At 47.3% G+C, this 18629-nt stretch overlaps 1 protein-coding gene across 1 annotated transcript in view; it reads left to right on the top strand.

Moving 5' to 3' along the window:
* The window catches only part of HHAT (hedgehog acyltransferase), a 340320-nt gene that overhangs the window by 57419 nt on the left and 264272 nt on the right, over positions 1 to 18629 (top strand). The window contains exons 4-5 of the mRNA XM_052654045.1: positions 7706 to 7900; positions 10672 to 10887. Of these exons, the coding sequence (XP_052510005.1) occupies positions 7706 to 7900; positions 10672 to 10887 (411 nt within the window). The remainder of the gene's footprint in view (positions 1 to 7705; positions 7901 to 10671; positions 10888 to 18629) is intronic.

The following is an 18629-nucleotide window of genomic DNA, read 5'->3' as shown; positions in this document are numbered from 1 at the left end:
TTAGGTGATACAAGCAGACACTTTGGCAATCAGCCAGTTTTCACATTAGTGACTAAAAAGCCCCACATTTTGGTGCTTATTTCTTGTTCTCAGTCATAACTGCCAGGTTAATTCCCAGTACTTGCAGAAGCATGTCCATCTATCCATCTACCCATCCATCCATCCACCCATCCATCCATCTACCCATCATCCATCCATCCACCCATCCATCCATCCATCCATCTACCCATCCATCCATCCACCCATCCATCCATGCATCCACCCATCCATCCACCCACCCATCCATCCACCCACCCACCCATCCATCCACCCACCCACCCACCCACCCACCCATCCACCCACCCACCCACCCACCCATCCATCCATCCACCCACCCATCCATCCACCTACCCACCCATCCATCCATCCATCCATCCATCCATCCACCCACCCATCCATCCATCCATCCACCCATCCATCCATCCATCTACCCATCATCCATCCATCTACCCACCCACCCATCCATCCATCCACCCATCCATCCATCTACCCACCCATCCACCCATCCATCCATCCACCCATCCACCCACCCACCCACCCACCCACCTATCCAGCTATGCTAACCGTTCATTTGTCTAGCATTTCTGAAACACTTGCTGTCAACTAGGTACCCTGTTAGATTCTAGGCTAACATTACTGTATGACAAACAAGACAGGATATTGCTTTGTTAAGGGAACCTATGCAGAGAGAATCAGTTGTGCCCTGTTTTAAGAAGTGGTTCGGTGTTAACACAAGGAGCAGTAGGAGCAGAGGGCAGGTTTGCTCCCCGATTTCAGTCTGGCCCAGTGCCATCAGAAAGTGCCACAGTGGTTAGTCCTGCTTTGTCCAAACTGCCACAAAAATAGAGTGCAGTTTCTTTCTTATCATTTGTTAGACTTTAAAAAAGTTTCTCCTCTTGCCCTGCCTTCTTTTTGTCTCTTAACCTGGAATAAAGAGCGTTAGAGGGGTCAGGATAGTTCCGGTGGGCTGGCATCCTATGCTCCAGCAAAGTTCACTCAACCCATCTTATTGATGCAAGTTTCAGGTTGCTCACACTTTGATCCCCTTTAAAACAGCATGGTAAATGCAAGTTAAAGCCACTACCAGAATGGTTCAGACAGGAAACAATAACACCGCCAAATGCTGGTGAGGAAGCGGCATAAACTGGATCGCAAGCATGTTGCTGGTTTTTGTTCAGCTGGCCATTTGTGTCCGACTTTTTGCAACCCCATGGACTGCAGCACGCCAGACTTCCCTGTTCATTACCAACTCCCCGAGCTTGCTCAAACTCATATCGATTGAGTCGGTGATGCCATCCAACCATCTCATCCTCTGTCCTCCCCTTCCCTTCCTGCTTTCAATCTTTCCCAGCATCAGGGTCTTTTCCAGTGAGTCGGCTCTTCTCATCAGGTGGCCAAAGTATTGGAGTTTCAGCATCAGTCCTTCCAGTGAATATTCAGAATTGATTTTCCTTAGGATTGACTGGTTTGATCTCCTTGCAGTCCAAGGGAAACCTGGGATTGAACCAGGGACCTTTAGATTTTTCAGTCTAATGTTCTCCCAACTAACCTATTTCAGCTCTGTGTTGCTGGTAGGAATGTAAGATGGCCACTCTGGGAAATTGTTGGACAGTTTCGTATAGAACTAAACTTGTAACGACCATGGAGCCCAGCAAGCTCACTCTTGGGCATTTATCCTGGAGGCATGAACACTTGGTTTTACACCAAACCCTGCGCATATATGTCCATTTCAGTTTTATTCATAATAGCCCCAAACAGGAATACAGCCCAGATGTCCTACAACAGGTGAATGGTTAAAGAAACTATGGTTCATCCGCCCCATGGAAACTACACAGCAATAAAAAGGGGCAAGCCTTTGATACTCACGGCAACTTGGGGGGAGGGGGATTTCAGGGAATTATGTGGAAAAAGCTAGTCCCGAAGGTTACATACTGTGACTAGAAATGACAATATCTTAGAAATGGAGACGATATTAGTGGTTTCCAAGGGTTGGGGATGTCGGGAAAAGGGAGCAGGAGCAATGTGGGTGTGGCTATAAAAGGGCAATGCAGGAGATGCTTGAGGGGATGGCATGGTTTGGTGTCTTTCCTATGGTGGATGATGAATCTATTTGAGATGAAACTGTATGGAATTAAACATACACACACGAATGAAAGTGAAACTGGGAAAACCAGAATGCTTGTGGGTTATAGCAATGTCAACGTCCTGGTTGTGATATACTTGGTTTTGCAAAATGTTACAGTAGGGGAAGATTGGGTCAAGTATCCATGGGATCTCTCTGTATTATTTCTTTTAATTCCAGGTGAATCTGCACCTATCTCAGTAAAAATCTCAGTTAAAGAAAAGCATCGTGTTAAAGTAATACTTGATTAGAATTTAAATCTCTTAGTTAGGAAGATCACATTTCAGTTCAGTGCAATTCAGTCGCTCAGTCGTGTCCGACCCTTTGCAACCCCATGGACTGCAGCACTCCAGGCCTCCCTGTCAATCACCAACTCCTGGTGCTTACTCTAACTCATGTCCATTGAGTCAGTGATGCCATCCAAGCATCTCATCCTCTGTCATCCCCTTCTCCTCCTGCCTTCAATCTTTCCCAGCCTCAGGGTCTTTTCCAGTGAGTCAGTTCTTCGCATCAGGTGGCCAAAGTATTGGTGTTTCAGCTTCAGCATCGGTCCTTCCAATGACTCTTCAAGGTTGATTTCCTTTAGGATTGACTAGTTTGATCTTCTTGCAGTCCAAGGGACTCTCAAGAGTCTTCTTCAACACCACAGTTCAAAAGCATCAATTCTTGGGCACTCAGCTTTCTTTATTGTCCAACTCTCACATCCATATATGACTACTGGAAAAACCATAGCTTTGACTAGATGGACCTTTATTGGCATTAAATTCAGATTGTGTTTTATTTGTACATGTTATGTGATCAGCATAATTCTTTGTGCCTCATTTTAAGTTCTCAATCATAATTGTCATTTGAACCTCTTAAATGGATTGGTTTGTTTTGACTTTTAGGCAGATTTTTAATTAATGAGTTAATTTTTTTGGCTGCGCTGCACGGCTTATGGGATCTTAGTTTCCTGACCAGGGATTGAACCGGGGCTCTTGTCAGGGAAAGTGTGGATTCCTAACCTCTGGATTGCCAGGGAATTCTCTAGGCAGACTTTAAAACCTTGAGCTTGAAATAAAGTACATATGTGACCAAACCTGTGCGTACCTGCCCAGATTGCCCTGGGAACCTGGGAAAAATGTCTTTAAAGTCCTTCTAGAAGGAGATGAATCAGAAGTATTGTTTTGAAATAAAACATAGCAGACTTTCTTCTTTAGTTTTAAAGAGTTAGAAGTTTCCTAGTATATTTGATGTCAGAGGTTCAAAATCTAATATTTAAGCATTTTCACTTATGAGGTAGACACAGGTTTGAAAAATACGTAAGTTCTTTTGGAGTAGAAATAGGTAGGGCGGGGCTGTCTTTAGGCCTTTGCGTGTGTACAGGGTCTTTGAAACCCTTGGAAGAAGCCCTCCTCCTCAGGGCAGCACACCTTCCATGCTGCTGCCTTACTGCTGGGCAGGGGTTAGTGTCCATCTCTTGCCCTCTCTGCCTGGCTTCTTGCAGGGCGTGTGTGTGTGTGTGTTGCTGGGGGTGGGGGATAGGGTTGCAGGAGTGTGCCTTAAGGCAGCAGTCCCCAACCTTTTCCACACCAGGGACGGGATTCATGGAAGACAGTTTTTCCACAGACGGGGGTGGGAGGAGGGGCGATGGTTTCAGGACGATTCAAGTGCGTCATTACGTTTGCTGTGAACTTGACTTCTACAGTTATTATTACGTTGTGACATATAATGCAGTAATTATACAACTGACCATTAACACAGACTCAGTGGGAGCCCTGCACTTGTTTTCCTGCAGCCTGAGGGTCCCATCTGGGGGTGATGGTAGGATCGCCTGCCACTCACCTCCTGCTGTGTGGCCCAGTTTCCGTCAGGTCACGGACTGGTACTGGTCTGTGGCCTGGGGGCTGGGGACCCCCGCTTTAAGACTGCATTGATGGTGGGGACTGCCCTGCACTGGTGACAGAGGGCAGGGCATGGCCGTCTAGTCGCGCTGCATCAGCATTTTAGCCGTGTTTTGGAATTCTCATTGCAGCTGTGTAGGTTGCGGTTACATTCACTTTACAGGTGAAAAATCAATATTTCTGTGAGGTTCTAATTTACGTAAGGGCTTCTCAAGTGGCACAGTGGCAAAGAATCTGCCTGCTAAGGTGCAGGAGGTGTGGGTTCCATTCCCGGGTCTGGAAGATCCCCTGGAGAAGGGAATGGCAACCCAGTATCTCCAGTATTCTTGCCTGGAGAATCCCACGGACAAAGGAGATGGGCGGGCCACAGTACATGGGGTTGCAAAGAGTTGGACATATCTGAGTGAGCATACACAATTTATATGTGTTTGTAAAAATATTATATTTTTTTATTTATTACTTAAGGCTGTTGCCATGTGTGGGCTTTCCCTAGTTGCAGAGAGCCGGGGCTACTTTCCACTTGCAGTGCGTGGGCTCCTCATTACAGTGGCTTCTGCCTGGAACACGGACTCTAGGCAGGTGGCCTTCAGTAGTTTCAGCGCACAGACCTAGCTGCTCCATGGCACGTGGGATTTTTCCCGGACCCGGGATTGAACCTGTGTCCCCTGCATTGGCAGACAGATTCTTTACCACTGAGCCACCAGGAAAGCCCTATACAGGTTTTAAAATAGGTAACTCTTTTTAGATTTTTCACATTGCTCTGTTTCATCACCTGACCACTGTGAATGCATATGGTGGAGTTGCCTTTGCGTGTTGGGGTCAGTGAGTGGGTAATAGGGATTTCAGAGAAGGTAAGGTTCACATGAGCGCATTTGCTGTGATGTCTTAGAGAGAATGGTACTGAATGTTGCCTGCCTGTACTCTGACAGGAAGAAGATGGTGAGGGATGAGAATATAGGATGACCTTGTGAGCCCTCAAAGTAGCGTCTGTGAGCTCAGGTGAATTCATCAGACTCTTCGGAGCAGATGGAGTTTGCACAGCCCTGCTAGTGGTTCCTGAAGGTTCCTGCAGCTTTTCCAAGTTGAAGCAGCTTAAGTCCGTGGCTGAGTTCCCAAATGAATCCCAACAAACAGGCTTTTTCCAAATGGATCAAATAGCACTTAATAAAACGTAGCTGTGTTACGGGTCTGTGCGTAGCCACTCACACATGGGAATGGATTCCAAGTGGTAAATGTTGTAGATCCTGTTTAAAAAAACACACCCCCCTTTTTTTTTCATTTGTTAAAGCTACTTAAAATACTGTTGGCAACCTTTTTCCTTATAATTGAACTCTGTCCAGAGGTGAGTTTTTAGGGGAAAGTTTGAAGCAAACTTATGTGCTATTTAATGTGGGTAGTAGGATGGAAAAATAGTAAAAATGAACTGTAGATTTCTCTGATTTTCTTGGAACTTCAAAGTGGCTGACCCAGTTGTTCATTTAAAATGTTCTCCCTTGGGTTAGAGTATAGATTTGGGAGATAATTCTACTTCGGCAATATTTTGGAAGTGTTACCATTGAAAGACGGGATTTATAATTTGCAGTCCACATCTGTCTTTCCCTTAAAGAAATCATTTTTTCCATAAGAAGACCCAATTTTAAGTAGTCCTCACTTTTCAAGTTAGTGCATTCATGGAAATCCTATCTATCTGTGTATGTGTGTGTGTGTGTGTGTGTGTGTGTGTGATGTATATCATTTTTAAAGTCTTTATTGAATTTGTTACAATACTGCTCCTGTTTGATGTTTTACTTTTTTGGCTATGAGGCATGTGAGATTTTAGCTCCCCGACCAGGGATCGAACCCACAGCCTCTGCATTGGAAGTCGAAGTCTTAACCACTGGACTACCAGGGAAGTCCCTGGAAATCCTGGTTTTGAATGCCCATCAAACAGACACATCATGTTTCCCTATAGGAATAGCTGCTAGTATTTGCAGTGTATGCAGACACTGCTGTAAACATTTTACACTGTTAACTTAGTTCTCACGACAGCCTCATGAAGCAGATGCCATTATTCTAATTTTATATGTGATTTAAAAGAGAGATTTAGTAACTTGTCTAGGGTTAAACAGCTAGTTAATGGGGACATCAGAATTTATTTAGGCAATTAGACAGCAAAACTTGGTAATTCTACCCCAAAGATAATTGCCTCTCAAACACTGTTAAACTGTTGTTGTGGGTTTTTTTAAAGTAAGGATTTACCAGCCAGATATGACCAAGAATGTATTGTAAAAGCAAAGACATGTTAGTTTTTTTAAACTTTTTATTTTGTTTTGGGGCATAGCCAATTACCCTAATTCTTTACCAGCTGAGCTGGTAAAGAATCTCCCTGCAATGCAGGAGACCTTGGTTCAGTCCCTGGGTTGGGAAGATCTGCTGAAGAAGGGATAGGCTACCCCCTGCAGTATTCTGGCCTGGAGAACTATACAGTCCGTGGGGTCCCAAAGAGTCGGACACGACTGAGTGACTTTCACTTTCATAGCCAGTTAAATGTTAACGATAGTTTCAGGTGAACAGTGAAGGGACTCAGCCATAGGTATACATGTATCCATTCTCCTCCAAACTCCCCTCCCATCCAGGCTGCCACATAACACCGAACAGAGTACCATTTGCTCTACAGTAGGTCCTTGTTGGTTATCTGTTTTAAATATAGCAGTGTGTCCATCCCAAACTCCCCATCTATCCCTTCCCCTATCCTCCCCCCGACCATAAGTTCATTCTCTGAGGAAAAAAACATGTTAATTTATCTATTTAGTTATTCAATGTCAATAACTATAAAACTTGAAATAGAAAAATTCTCTCCTAAGGTAGTAATAGATGTATTAATCAGATTTGCTAGGCAAAGGCCTCAATCTCACCCACTGAAAGCAGGTACTTTTTCTGTGACCTAAATTTGACTGTGAATAATATGCTAACGAAAAAAAATGTGATTAGATATTTACTTTTAAATCTGTGGTTTAGACTTTAGGAAGCCTTTTGTGGTTTGGATGGCCCAGTTTCTAAAGAAGACTCCCAAGAAATGTACACCAGTGCTTTCTCTCACCTTCACTTTCCCAGAATAGTGTAGGTAGTGGCTGGTGTGCCAGGCTGGCAGCTTTTCCAGCTGTCTTCTGGCTTCCGTAATGTCTGTTGGAATGTCAGCTATGTGTCTTATTGTTGTGGGATCCACTGGCCTGTGGCTTTGGCTGAAGGCAGGAAAGTAGCTCCTTGCTTTTGGTTGAATCTGGTGAAGTTCTTAGGACCTAGGGGTGGGCAGCCATCACTCTGGAGAGGGGTCCCCAGCCTCCAGGATCTAATGCCTGATGATCTGTGGTAGAGCTGATGTAATTGACAGAAGTAAAGTGTACAATGCATGTAATGTGCTTGAATCATCTTGAAACCACCCACACACCCCAACTCTGGTCCATGGAAAAACTGTTCCCACTGGTGGCCAGAAGGTTGGGGACCGCTATCTGGGGTTAATATTGAAGGTCCTTCTGAATCCTCTTCATCTGTGTTAACACTAAATCCCCAGGACAATGAGTTTGGTTAAAGGGTCACAAAACAGAACCTTCAATGGCAAAGGCTGTTAGCTTACTTTCTCTTTTCTGTCTCTCTCTCTCTCTGGGTCCTTCTCTGTCTGCAGCACAAACCCTGGATCCTCGCAGCCTATGGGATGTGGGCCTGCCGCTGTGTGCTGGGGACCCGAGGCACCGCCATGGTTCTTATTCACACCACCGTCTCCTTCTGTGTTGCACAGTTCCGGTCTCAGTTCCTATCATGGCTGTGTTCTCTCTCTCTGCTCTCTACACTGAGACTGCAAGATGTGGAGGAAGTTAAGGTAAGAGCCTCTGTTTTTTTTTTTTTTTAATACCAATGGGAAGGAGAAAACCTGTTTTGCAATGCCATTATCCAGGTAGATGCCTTTGTTTTCAGAAAAGAGTCAATCCAAGAACTGGGATGGGGCTCCCCCTCGTGGCCGCAGAGGGTGTTGCATCCTGCAATCCTTTGTATCTGACTTTGTCTTAGCCCTCCAGACGTGACTGAGGGGCTAACACGCTTTAGCCCTTGGAGGCTGTCCACGGCCGACCCTGTACCTTTCCTCCCAGTTTCGGTAAGCATGGATGGTGCCAGATGTCACAGGAACAAAAGGAGAAGGAAGCAGTAATCCCCTTGTTGTTTAGTCTCTTAAGTCACGACTGACTCTTTCTTGACCCCATGGACTGTAGCCCGTCAGGCTCCTCTGTCCGTGGGATTTCCCAGGCAAGAGTACTGGAGTGGGTTGCCACTTTCTCCTCCAGGAATAATCCCCTATGCTTTTAATAAAAAATCATCTGTAAACTTCTGCAGAGTTTATAGGGAATTCTCACATCTTTATTTCATCAGAAGCCCACAGTGGTCCCTGAAACAGGTAAGGTAAGTATTTTCCTTGCACAGAAAATCTTGGGAAGCTTCTGATAGTCTTCCTTTAACCACGTGTTCCTGTGGCATTTTAACTTTTGTCCATTTGTTCACCCATTTGTTCACTCATTTATTGATTCATACGATGGCAGTTAGAGTTGGGGAGCCCTGGGCTGGCCCAGACGTGGGAAAGGACGCAGCAGGAAGAATGAGCCAGTGGTTTTCTAATCTCTTCTATTTGCTATGTGTCCTTCTCTTGAAACCAGAGGCAGTATTTGACCTCTGCTGTCAATTTCATCATTTGGAAAATGAAGGTACGAGCTGCTCTGCCTTCCTCATGGAGTTTTCTGAGGACCTAACAAGATAATGTGTTAAGCAATTTTGTAAAAATGGTAGCATTTTGAAAATTCAAGTTTTTTTTTTTTTTTTTTTTGCTGTTGTTAGGCTCTCTTAATTTTTTTCACTCTCACCAGTAGACTGGCGTGAGTAGGTCAGGTGGCAGCTCTCTCCTAACAAAAGATACTTAACTTCCCAGAACGATTAAGCTACCTGATTATTTAAATAAGTGTGCTTAAAATCAGATTTGCGATAAAAATAAAAACAAATCCACGTCTAACTTTTGGGGGATCTGGCAAGTATTCAAAACAGTCTCCGATTGTAATGATCACTTATTTGGGGACCACTAGCATCAGTTATGGGCATTGGTGGTGAATAAATTATGTATGTTGGTGGTGTGAAAACTATTGCCAAAGAGGAGGGAGCAAATGACCAGCAACTAGTTGCGCTGGGTTTCCATACTTTCACGCATGCAGTTTTCTTGATTTTTCTTGGTGGCTGCTGAAGTCTTGGACATGGAGTAGAAACACTGTTCAGTGCTTAATTTTTCTGTGTAAAGTCTTGAAAGACTCTCATGGGTCAAATGAACTACTCTGTCCTTTGTCCCAATTCTATTTTTTGTATCTATTTTCATCACCTAGTTTTCTCATTAAAAAACAATACATATATATTTTAGAAAATATGGAAAATGTAGAAAAATAGATTATAAAATGATCCATAATTTTACTCCCTCAGTAGTCTCAAGATTTTATCCCAGTTGCTTTTGGTCTTTTGTTCTTCGCCTAGTTTTGTACATACTTGTCATTTCTTATTTCATGCCGTCTTGTGTACCTGTCTCCTGTGTGAGAATTCAGGTTCATTGAAGGCAGGGACTATTTCTTTTGATGATGTGTCTCTAAAGCTTGTTTGGAAAATAATCCTCCACTACATGTGAAGCCAAATTAATGACAGAGAGCCAGAGGAAAATTATGTTGAAGACATAAATCCCACGTGACGTTTACAGACACACATCATTTTATTGTGCCTTGTGGGGATTACTCTTCTAACAAATTGATTTCCTGGCACACCTTTCTTGTGGACTTTACTCCTGTGCACTCCCCATCACCAGCGTCACCAGCTCAGCTCCACCGCAGATCATCGGGCATCAGATTCTCACAAGGAGTGTGCAGCCTCGGACCCTGGCACGCACACTTCACAGTAGGGCTCGCGCCCCTGTGAATATCTAATACCGCTGATCTGACAGCAGGTGGGGCTCAGGCAGTAAGGGGAGCCGTGGGAAGTGGCTTGAAATACAGGTGAAGCTTAGCTAGCTCACCGGCCCTTCCCCTCCAGCTGTGTAGCCCGGTTCCTAAACTGGCCACAGACCAACAGTGGCCTGTGGCCCAGGGGTTTGGGACCCCTGTAGTAAGCTGTAGAATAGTGTAAACCTAGCTTTTATGTGCAAATGGGATACCAAGCAAACTGTGTGACTCATTTTATAGCAAGGTTCCCTTTATTGCGGGGATCTGGACCTGAGCCCCCAGAGTCCCGAGATCTGTCTGGATAGGTCTCTCCGTGTCTTCAGAGTTGTGGAAAGGGGCTTTGAGAGTACCCCTCGGATGTAGCTAATCTCTGCTATGCGCGGATGCGTATCTGGGAAAACCCTCGCCCTCTGTTGCATCAGGCTTAACGCGAAGCCGATGGCCGATGTTAGGGACACTCTTCTGCTCGTTAACTGCTTGCTCTGATGATGCATGACGTTTACCAGCTGTTGGGTGGTTCTCGGTTCCCGGGGTGGGACAGCCGCTCTGCCCGTGGACGAGAGCTCCTCCCCCGGAGATTGGACGGTGTCTGTCCGCGACACTCAAGGGCTGTTCTCTGCTTGTGACTCCGCAGAGAGGGTGGTGCACGACCGAGAACGAGTGCTACCTGCTGCAGTTCACGCTGGCCGTGCGTTGTCTGTGCTACACCAGCTTCAGCCTGGAGCTGTGCTGGCGGCCCCCGCCGGCCGGGCGGCCCTCCTACTCCCTCCCCTGGATGCTCGCCTACGTCTTCTACTACCCAGTCTTCCACAACGGGCCCGTCCTCAGCTTCCCGGAGTTCACCGCACAGGTAGTGCCTTTCGAGGACTGCACAGGCGTTCCTGCCGGGATGCTTCTGTGCTTGTTGCTGTGGTCACTCGTGAGTCTTTTCACATTGTCGCTCAATCGCTCAGTCGTGTCTGACTCTTTGCAACCCCATGGATTGGTAGCCCGCCAGGCTCGTCTGTCCGCTGGATTCTCGGGGCAAGAATCCTGGAGTGGGTTGCCATTTCCTTCTCCAGGGGATCTTCCTGACCCAGGGATTGAACCCATGTCTCCGGCATTGGCAGGTGGATTCCTTACCGCGGAGCCACCAGGAAGCCCATACTTGGTTGCCCGCAAATGTACAACACACATGGTTGTCGTGAATTCTGACAAGAAGTGAAACACTGTGGGGAGATTAGCCTCCGGATGAAGGTCGCGGTGTCTCATGTAGGGGCCCCACCCAGATTCCCAGTGGACTGCGGTAGCCAGAAATAATTGCTGGGCACAGCCAGGAGCTTGGGCATGGGCATCCCAGGCAGGCCAGCCACAGAGAAGGAAACCCGGGTTTTCATGGACTTACTGGGAAAATGGAAGGAGACACTGACTAAGCGGTTGGTTGGCAAATAGTTGGTGCCCTTTTATTTTCGCAAACTGCTTTTGAAGTAGCTCTTCTGTGGCTGGGGGATTGTTCAGGGGGACCTAGGTGGGATGACAGAGTGAGGTTGGAGGGGGTTTGAAGGCAGTGCAGTGGTGTGTCTGCAGGTCTGGGTGTCTCTTTCTGCCCAGGACCGTGCCTACCTCCTGGACAGCAGCCTAGTCCAAGGCTCACAGCAAGCTGCCTTCATGATTCCCACCTCATTTCCCCTCCTACTTTGGATTCCTTCGCTCATTCCACAGCCAGCCTCGTGGAAGATGTGTACTAGGTTAATTCACCCAAAGTGTGAGTAATCAGTGATGCCTAAAAACAAGGTTTCTCCAAGAATATTCCTGCCCCCACCCCCCCAACAAAAGAATCCTCATGGAGGTGAGAATAGTAAGTGCTTGCACATGTGTGTGCAGGCACACACATGTATACACATGTGCACACATGGGGGGCCTTGACATGTTGAAGAGCAGGGCCAGCAGCACTGTTTCACATTTCTGGAGCGGGCACCCCGAAAGGTGCCCCCTGCACAAATAGGAGGGTGCTTAGAAATCCCTTATTTTGCCTTAAAATTTTCACATTGTATCCAAAACATTACATTTCTGCATTAAACAATAACTTAATGCTTAAAAATTGCCAGTTAAATCATTAAACTTTTTTTCCCTCTGCAAATGTTTAAGAGAAATTGATATTCTAGGCAGACGTATTGATATGTTTAGCATATGGTTTCTCATACTTCAATTTGGGTTACCTGGGAGCATTCTTTTGCCATGAAGGAATTTAAAATCCATGTTTGAAAATCATGGTTGAAGTTGTTGTGTAAAAGCCAGAGGTGGTCTAGTGATGGCAGCTGATCTTCCAACTCAGTGATTTTTTTTTTTCAAACTTTAAACTTTTTATTTTGTTTTGAGGTATAGCCGATTAACAATGCTCTGGTAGTTTCAGGTAAACAGTGAAGGGACTCAGCATACATACACATGTCATTCTCTCCCAAATCTGTCTCCCATCCAGGCTGCCGTGTAACACTGAGCAGAGTTTCATGTGATATGCAATAGGCCCTTGCTGGTTATCCATTTTGAATACAGCAGTGTGTACATGACCTTCCCAAAGTCCCTAACTATTTCTCCCCCCCCAGCAACCATAAGTTTGTTTTCTAAGCCTGTGAGTCTCTTTCTGTTTTGTAAGTTCATTTCTATCCTATCTTTTTAGAGTCCACATAGAAGGGATGTCATATGATAATTTTCCTTCTCTGTCTGACTTACTTCACTCAGCGTGACTATCTCTGGGTCCATCCGTGTCGCTGCACGTGGCCTTATTTCACTCTTTTCAATGGCTACCGACTCAGTGATTCTTAAAGTGGGGTCCCTGGACCCGTGGCTGCAGCCTCACTTGGGAACTTGTCAGACATGCAGATTCTGAGGCCCTGCCCCAGACGTACTGAATCAGAAACCCGGGGGGCGGGGGCCCTGAGTGTGGTCCTGATGCTGCGAGGTGGAGAATCACTTTCCTAAGTTTTTTTAGAAGAAGAACTTCTTCTCCAGAGGTGGGGGCCCTCCTAAGAAGATTGGGGTGGGGTAGGCCCAGTGTAGGGTGGGTTCAGTTCATCCACATTTTGTCTCTTTCACAACCTCCTTGTTGTTGGAGAAGGAAATGGCAACCCACTCCAGGATTCTTGTCTGGGAAATCCCGCGGACAGAGGAGCCTGGGGGCTACAGTATATGGGGTCGCAAAGAGTCAGAGGCGACTGAGTGCGCACACACGGCGTGGCCATTGTAAGTTTCAAATTTTAACATTGCAGTCAGTAGCTTTTGGGCTTAATATCCACAGCACACCCCCACCCTTCTCTTGAAGACAGATAATAATTCTCAGAGAAACACAGACTAAACCCATTAAGAGGAAACAAATTATTTTCCAAACCGCCTCTTATCCATTAAGGAGCTTATTCCTGTGGGATCCGTACTTCACTGTTTGGCAGATCACCATTCTTGTTAGTTCTTGTCTCCTCCTTTCTGACCGTCCCCTGTAGTCTGGAGGGAATTTGAGAGGCGGGTTGCAGGGTCCCGAATCTGTCATAACAGAGACGAGCTCTGAGAGCATCGCTCACCTGAATCCTTAGCCACAGGCTCTCATTCTCTTGAGTTTCTGCCAGTAGAGCCTCAGGTATGGAGACTCTGGGCTGCACCTCTGTCTATTCTTTCTCCTTTTTTTTTTCTTTACCCCTTTCAAAATGGTAGCAGTTGCCAAAAGCAGAAACGCAAAGAGGCAGATTGAAGCCTTTCTCTGTAATCTGGGAGAATTCCTGGAAGAGTAAGCTTAGAAATGGCAAGATGGTTAATAAGCTACAGGGCAAGAAAAAGACAAGTGATTTCTGTGGTTGCTGGGGGTGTTTATGGGCACTCAACTCCTATGAGAAAAACGGGTCTAAAAGAAGAGCAGTTAAACTACTAAGGAGCTGACCTCATAGCGTGAAAGGATTCCGTCAGAGACGCCGGGAGGGGAAAGACTGGGAGGGGATGGAAGAAAGCTGGCCGGCAGAGCTTGTAAGCAAGGTATGCTCTGAACAATGCTCGTGCGAATGAGTAAACATCACAGGAAACAGAAGAGTTGAAATTTTGGTCCTTGGCCTCTCAGGCCAGCACGCCCAGTCTCTGAAGGACAGGAGAAGACTTGCCACCAGGGGGCAGCAGAGCCTCACTGTGGAAACCCACTCAGCCCCGCACGGTGGTTAAAATGAGAGCCTTAGGTCCACCCGAAGGAGACTTCTTTCGCTCAGTTTTTGTTTCCTTTAGTGTGTAACTTTACATGCCCAAGATGAAGCAAGCATAGAAGAGGTGCCTCTGTAATGCATGGCGTGTGATATGTGTACGCATCAATCACCAACAGGGAAAGCTGGGCCTGTCAACAGGCCCCAGTGTTAACTCAAAGGCCATCTCTAATGGCATTTGGAGTCTCAGAAATATGGGCCCCGTCTGTGTTTCTCCCAGGGGTCTGTGGAACTCAGATACTGAGCCAGGGGTGAGGTGGGGGACAGCGTGGGGGAGGTCTAGGGAAAGGCAGGAAATGCTGTTTATTTGCTGAGCTTGGAGCCTGGGGCCACCCCATCCTTCTCTGAGCAGGCTGACTCATGCAGTGAGGAGCTGCTGTGTGTGCTGGGGGGCACCGGAGGGGACTTTCCTTGCTGAGGGCTGTGCTCCTGCCCCACAGGGAAGAAAGTGAAAGTCGTTCAGTCGTGTCCGACCCTTTGCGACCCCATGGAGTATACAGTCCGTGGAATTCTCCAGGCCAGAATACTGGAGTGGGTAGCCTTTCCCTTTTCCAGGGGATCTTTCCAACCCAGGGATTGAGCCCAGGGCTCGTACAGTGCAGGTGGATTCTTTACCAGCTAAGCTACCAGGGAAGCCCAAGATTACTGGTGTGGGTAGCCTATCCCTTTTCCAGAGGATTGTCCCAACCCAGGAATTGAACCAGGATCTCCTGCATTGCAGGCAGATTCTTTACTAACTGAGCTATGAGGGAAGCCCTGAGGGAAAGACAGTGCTTAAATAGGGAATGTGGTTGATGGTTAAGAGCAAAACTCCCGAGCCCAGCCCTTTAGTTACAGGGTTTGAATCCCTGCTCTGCTTTGGCTTGAGAGCATTTGGTGAGTTACTCACCTTATTTGTGACTGCATTTCCTTTGATCAGTATGATGGGAAAAATAATAATACCCCCTAGATAGGATTGTTGTAAGGACTAAATGATTTCGTCTAGGTAACGTGGCTTGATGTGTTGTGCACTCTGATATTGTCGTTACTGTTATCCAAAACTGAGTGTCATTTATGGAGTATGTTGTTGGAGGAGGTCACTGAAAGGCTGGGATCACTGGTTGACCCACAGTCTGGACCTGGGCAGTCAGAGGCTCCTCACCCCTCCCCTGCCCTTGGAATGTACTTTCCGCCCATGATTCCCAGGCTGGGAGCCATTTCTGGGGCATAGCTTTGACCTTGAGAGAGGAAGGTGTCGTTGAGACCATCTGAACTGCCCACGTGACTAAACCCAGAAAAGGCCTCTGTTTCAACTTTAAAATTCTGCCGGTGGATGCAGAGATCTGCTGGTGTTGCGGCGCCCACGACGATGGCTGCCTGTCAGCTCCCTGGGTTATTAACCCTGCCCTGCCAGTCCAAGCAGCCCACTTGTTTCCTTGGTCTCTCCTTATAAGCGCTGGGCTGGAGGAAGCACAAGCTGGAGTCAAGATTGCCGGGAGAATATCAATAACCTCAGATATGGAGATGACACCACCTTTATGGCAAAAAGTGAAGAGGAACTAAAGAGCCTGTTGATGAAAGTGAAAGAGGAGAATGAAAAAGTTGGCTTAAAGCTTAACATTCAGAAAACGAAGATCTTGGCATCCGGCCCCATCACCTCGTGACAAATAGATGTGGAAACAGTGGCTGACTTTTTTTGGGGAGCGGCTCCAAAATCACTGCAGATGGTGATTGCAGCCATAAAATTAAAATATGTTTACTCCTTGAAAGGGAAGTTATGACCAACCTAGGTAGCATATTAAAAAGCAGAGACATTACTTTGCTGACAAAGGTCTGTCTAGTCAAGGCTAGTTTTTCCAGTGGTCATGTATGGATGTGAGAGTTGGACCATAAAGAAAGCTGAGCGCCGAAGAATTGAAGCTTTTGAACTGTGGTGTTGGAGAAGACTCTTGAGAGTCCCTTGGACTGCAAGGAGATCCAGCCAGTCCCTCCTAAAGGAGATCAGTCCTGGGTTCTCATTGGAAGGACTGATGTTGAAGCTGAAACTGCAATACTTTGGCCACCTGATGCAGAGAGCTGACTCATTGGAAAAGACCCTGATGCTGGGAAAGATTGAGGGCAGGAGGAGAAGGGGATGACAGGATGAGATGGTTGGGTGGCATCACTGACTCGATGGACATGAATCTGAGTGAATTCGGGGAGTTGGTGATGGACAGGGAGGCCTGGCATGCTGCGGTTCATGGGGTTGCAGGGAGTCGGACACGACTGAGCGACTGAACTGAACTGAACTCTGCTCTGGGAACCAGGGGCCGGTTTCAGGTCTCACCTGGGGAGGCTCCCACGGATGAGAACTCAAATCTGTTTATGCCAGACCGGAGGCCCTGGGGGTCCGAGCTGGTAGATGAGGGTGGCAGTGGGGGCCATTCTGGGCACGATTCTGGGCAGGGGCCATCCCAGGCCTCAGAGGAGGTCAGCGGAGGATAGGTACAGGCAGTGGCTACAGGGGTGGGCCCAGTCCCTGAGCAACCAGGGCTGGCAGTCACTGTCCCAGGCAGACCACTCAGGGTTTGGGGTAAGCTCCAGAAGGCACCTGCGGTGATGCTAACCGTGAGGAGGAATACTCACTGAGCACTCACCCCAACCAGGCTTTCCGTGTTCTAACATGTTTCATCCTAGCAACAGCCCGAGGAGTAAGACACTTGTTATTCCCACTTCACAGACAGTAACATGGAGGCAAAGAGAGGCTAATGGAGTGCACGTTGGGGTGGGGGAAATAAAGACTGGAGCTTTGTTGCCAGCTCGGTGACCCTCACAGGAATTAGAGTGAGGATGCAGTGTGACGTGTGGACGTGCGGGTCTGGACACTCAAGCTGGCCAGGCCAGGTCCCAGTCCTGCGGCCGCTACCCCGACTTCAGGCTCCATTCGCTGTTCTGGCAGAGACCAGTGGGTACCACCTGCCTTGGTCTGGATGCAGTGAGGGTCTGACTAGCGAATCATTTACTGGGGAAGGGGTATGGGCTGAGACCGTGGGCTGGAGAGAAACTCCTTCATTATAAAGCAACAAGACTTGGGCTACAGTGCCCTGGAGCCAAGTGCAGAGGCTGGGGTGGGGGTGACTCGGTTGAACAGTTGTGTCTGGGGAAGGCTTCTCTGGTGCTCTCCAATGTGGGTATTATTCATGTGTGAAAGAACCTTTCAGCTTTGAGAACTGTCACCTTGAATCATTAGAAAATCTCTGAAAGGCTTTGATATTCCTTTTTATGCAATTTGCATGAAATGAGCTTTTAAAATATAATGTGTTTTACAATGCACTTTGCAGATGAGTTAATGTGTGTTTTTTCGTGGAGTCTTCACTAAAAATTCCCATTGGTGGCAGTTTCCAGTGGTCTTAAGGTTGGCACTGCCCTCGGTTTAAAACATCTCTGGCGAAATGCTTTGCTTGCCGAAGCTGAATAATGAGCAGCCCTGCTCATTAGGTGAGCTGTGTGTGGTGTGTCTTTTTTTCCTGCTGGATCGACAAGGGACAGATACAGTTTTTTAAATAAAAGGGAGTCAACTCGATGGAAGGTATACAGGGGTTGTAATAATGACACGACTCTAAAGAAAAGCTGATATCCGTTCTTTTTAAAGTAAAAATAGAGTGAAAAACTGGGTTGTTTTCCTTCTGCTGCATTTGCCGGTGTGCTTAAGGAATAGACATTTCTCATACTCTGACTGGGGAGGCATCCGGCATCAAAAAGGCAGCACTGCAGAGAGAAGTCCAGCCCTTCTGGTCCAGGGTGCCACATAATTATGCCTTTCTCAGCCTGGGGAGGAAGTTGGGCTCTGGGAAGGGTAGGTAAGTCATTAGCTGGAAGCCAGTCAGGGACACACGCACCTTGTGTCTCTTCCTAATTACAGATCTTCGGGTCCCTTTAGATGGTGCCTTGTGTGGGGAAGGAAAGGAGGGCCTGTGGGCTGCCCGTGGCACATGGTCGCCTGAGCTGCAGGCGATTGGCCAGACTTACCTTCCCGATCGCCTGGCGGGACCCTTTGTCCTGATCCGGCAGAGGCTCTCCTGTCTCTTCTCTGCTCCCGGGGACAGGACTGCACACCCAGTGATGCCTCGCGACCACAGGTGCAGGTCTGGTCCTCAGGGGACCTGAGCTGGGGCTTAGCTGTTTGCTCATGGGCCTGCAGGTCATGTGCACTGTTGCTTATTTAGAAGCTGGAGACAGTTGTGCAAAGATGGTCTTCGGTCAGTTCTGCTTGTGAGTTGTTACCATGTTCAATCAGGGAAGCTGCTTTCCTCCGAAAGTCTGGCACCAAGAAAGGCCCTGCCCACTGGCCTGGAGAGGAATTAGGTGCCTCTTGTGTCTTGGCTCAGCTGACTGCCTTGGTGTGAACTGTTCTAGCTGCCAC

Source organism: Budorcas taxicolor, chromosome 16 (assembly GCF_023091745.1).
Source record: "Budorcas taxicolor isolate Tak-1 chromosome 16, Takin1.1, whole genome shotgun sequence".
In the NCBI taxonomy this organism is placed as follows: Eukaryota; Metazoa; Chordata; class Mammalia; order Artiodactyla; family Bovidae; genus Budorcas; species Budorcas taxicolor.
The sequence above is the reverse complement of the archived record's forward strand: the minus strand, read 5'-3'. Positions and strand labels throughout refer to the sequence as shown.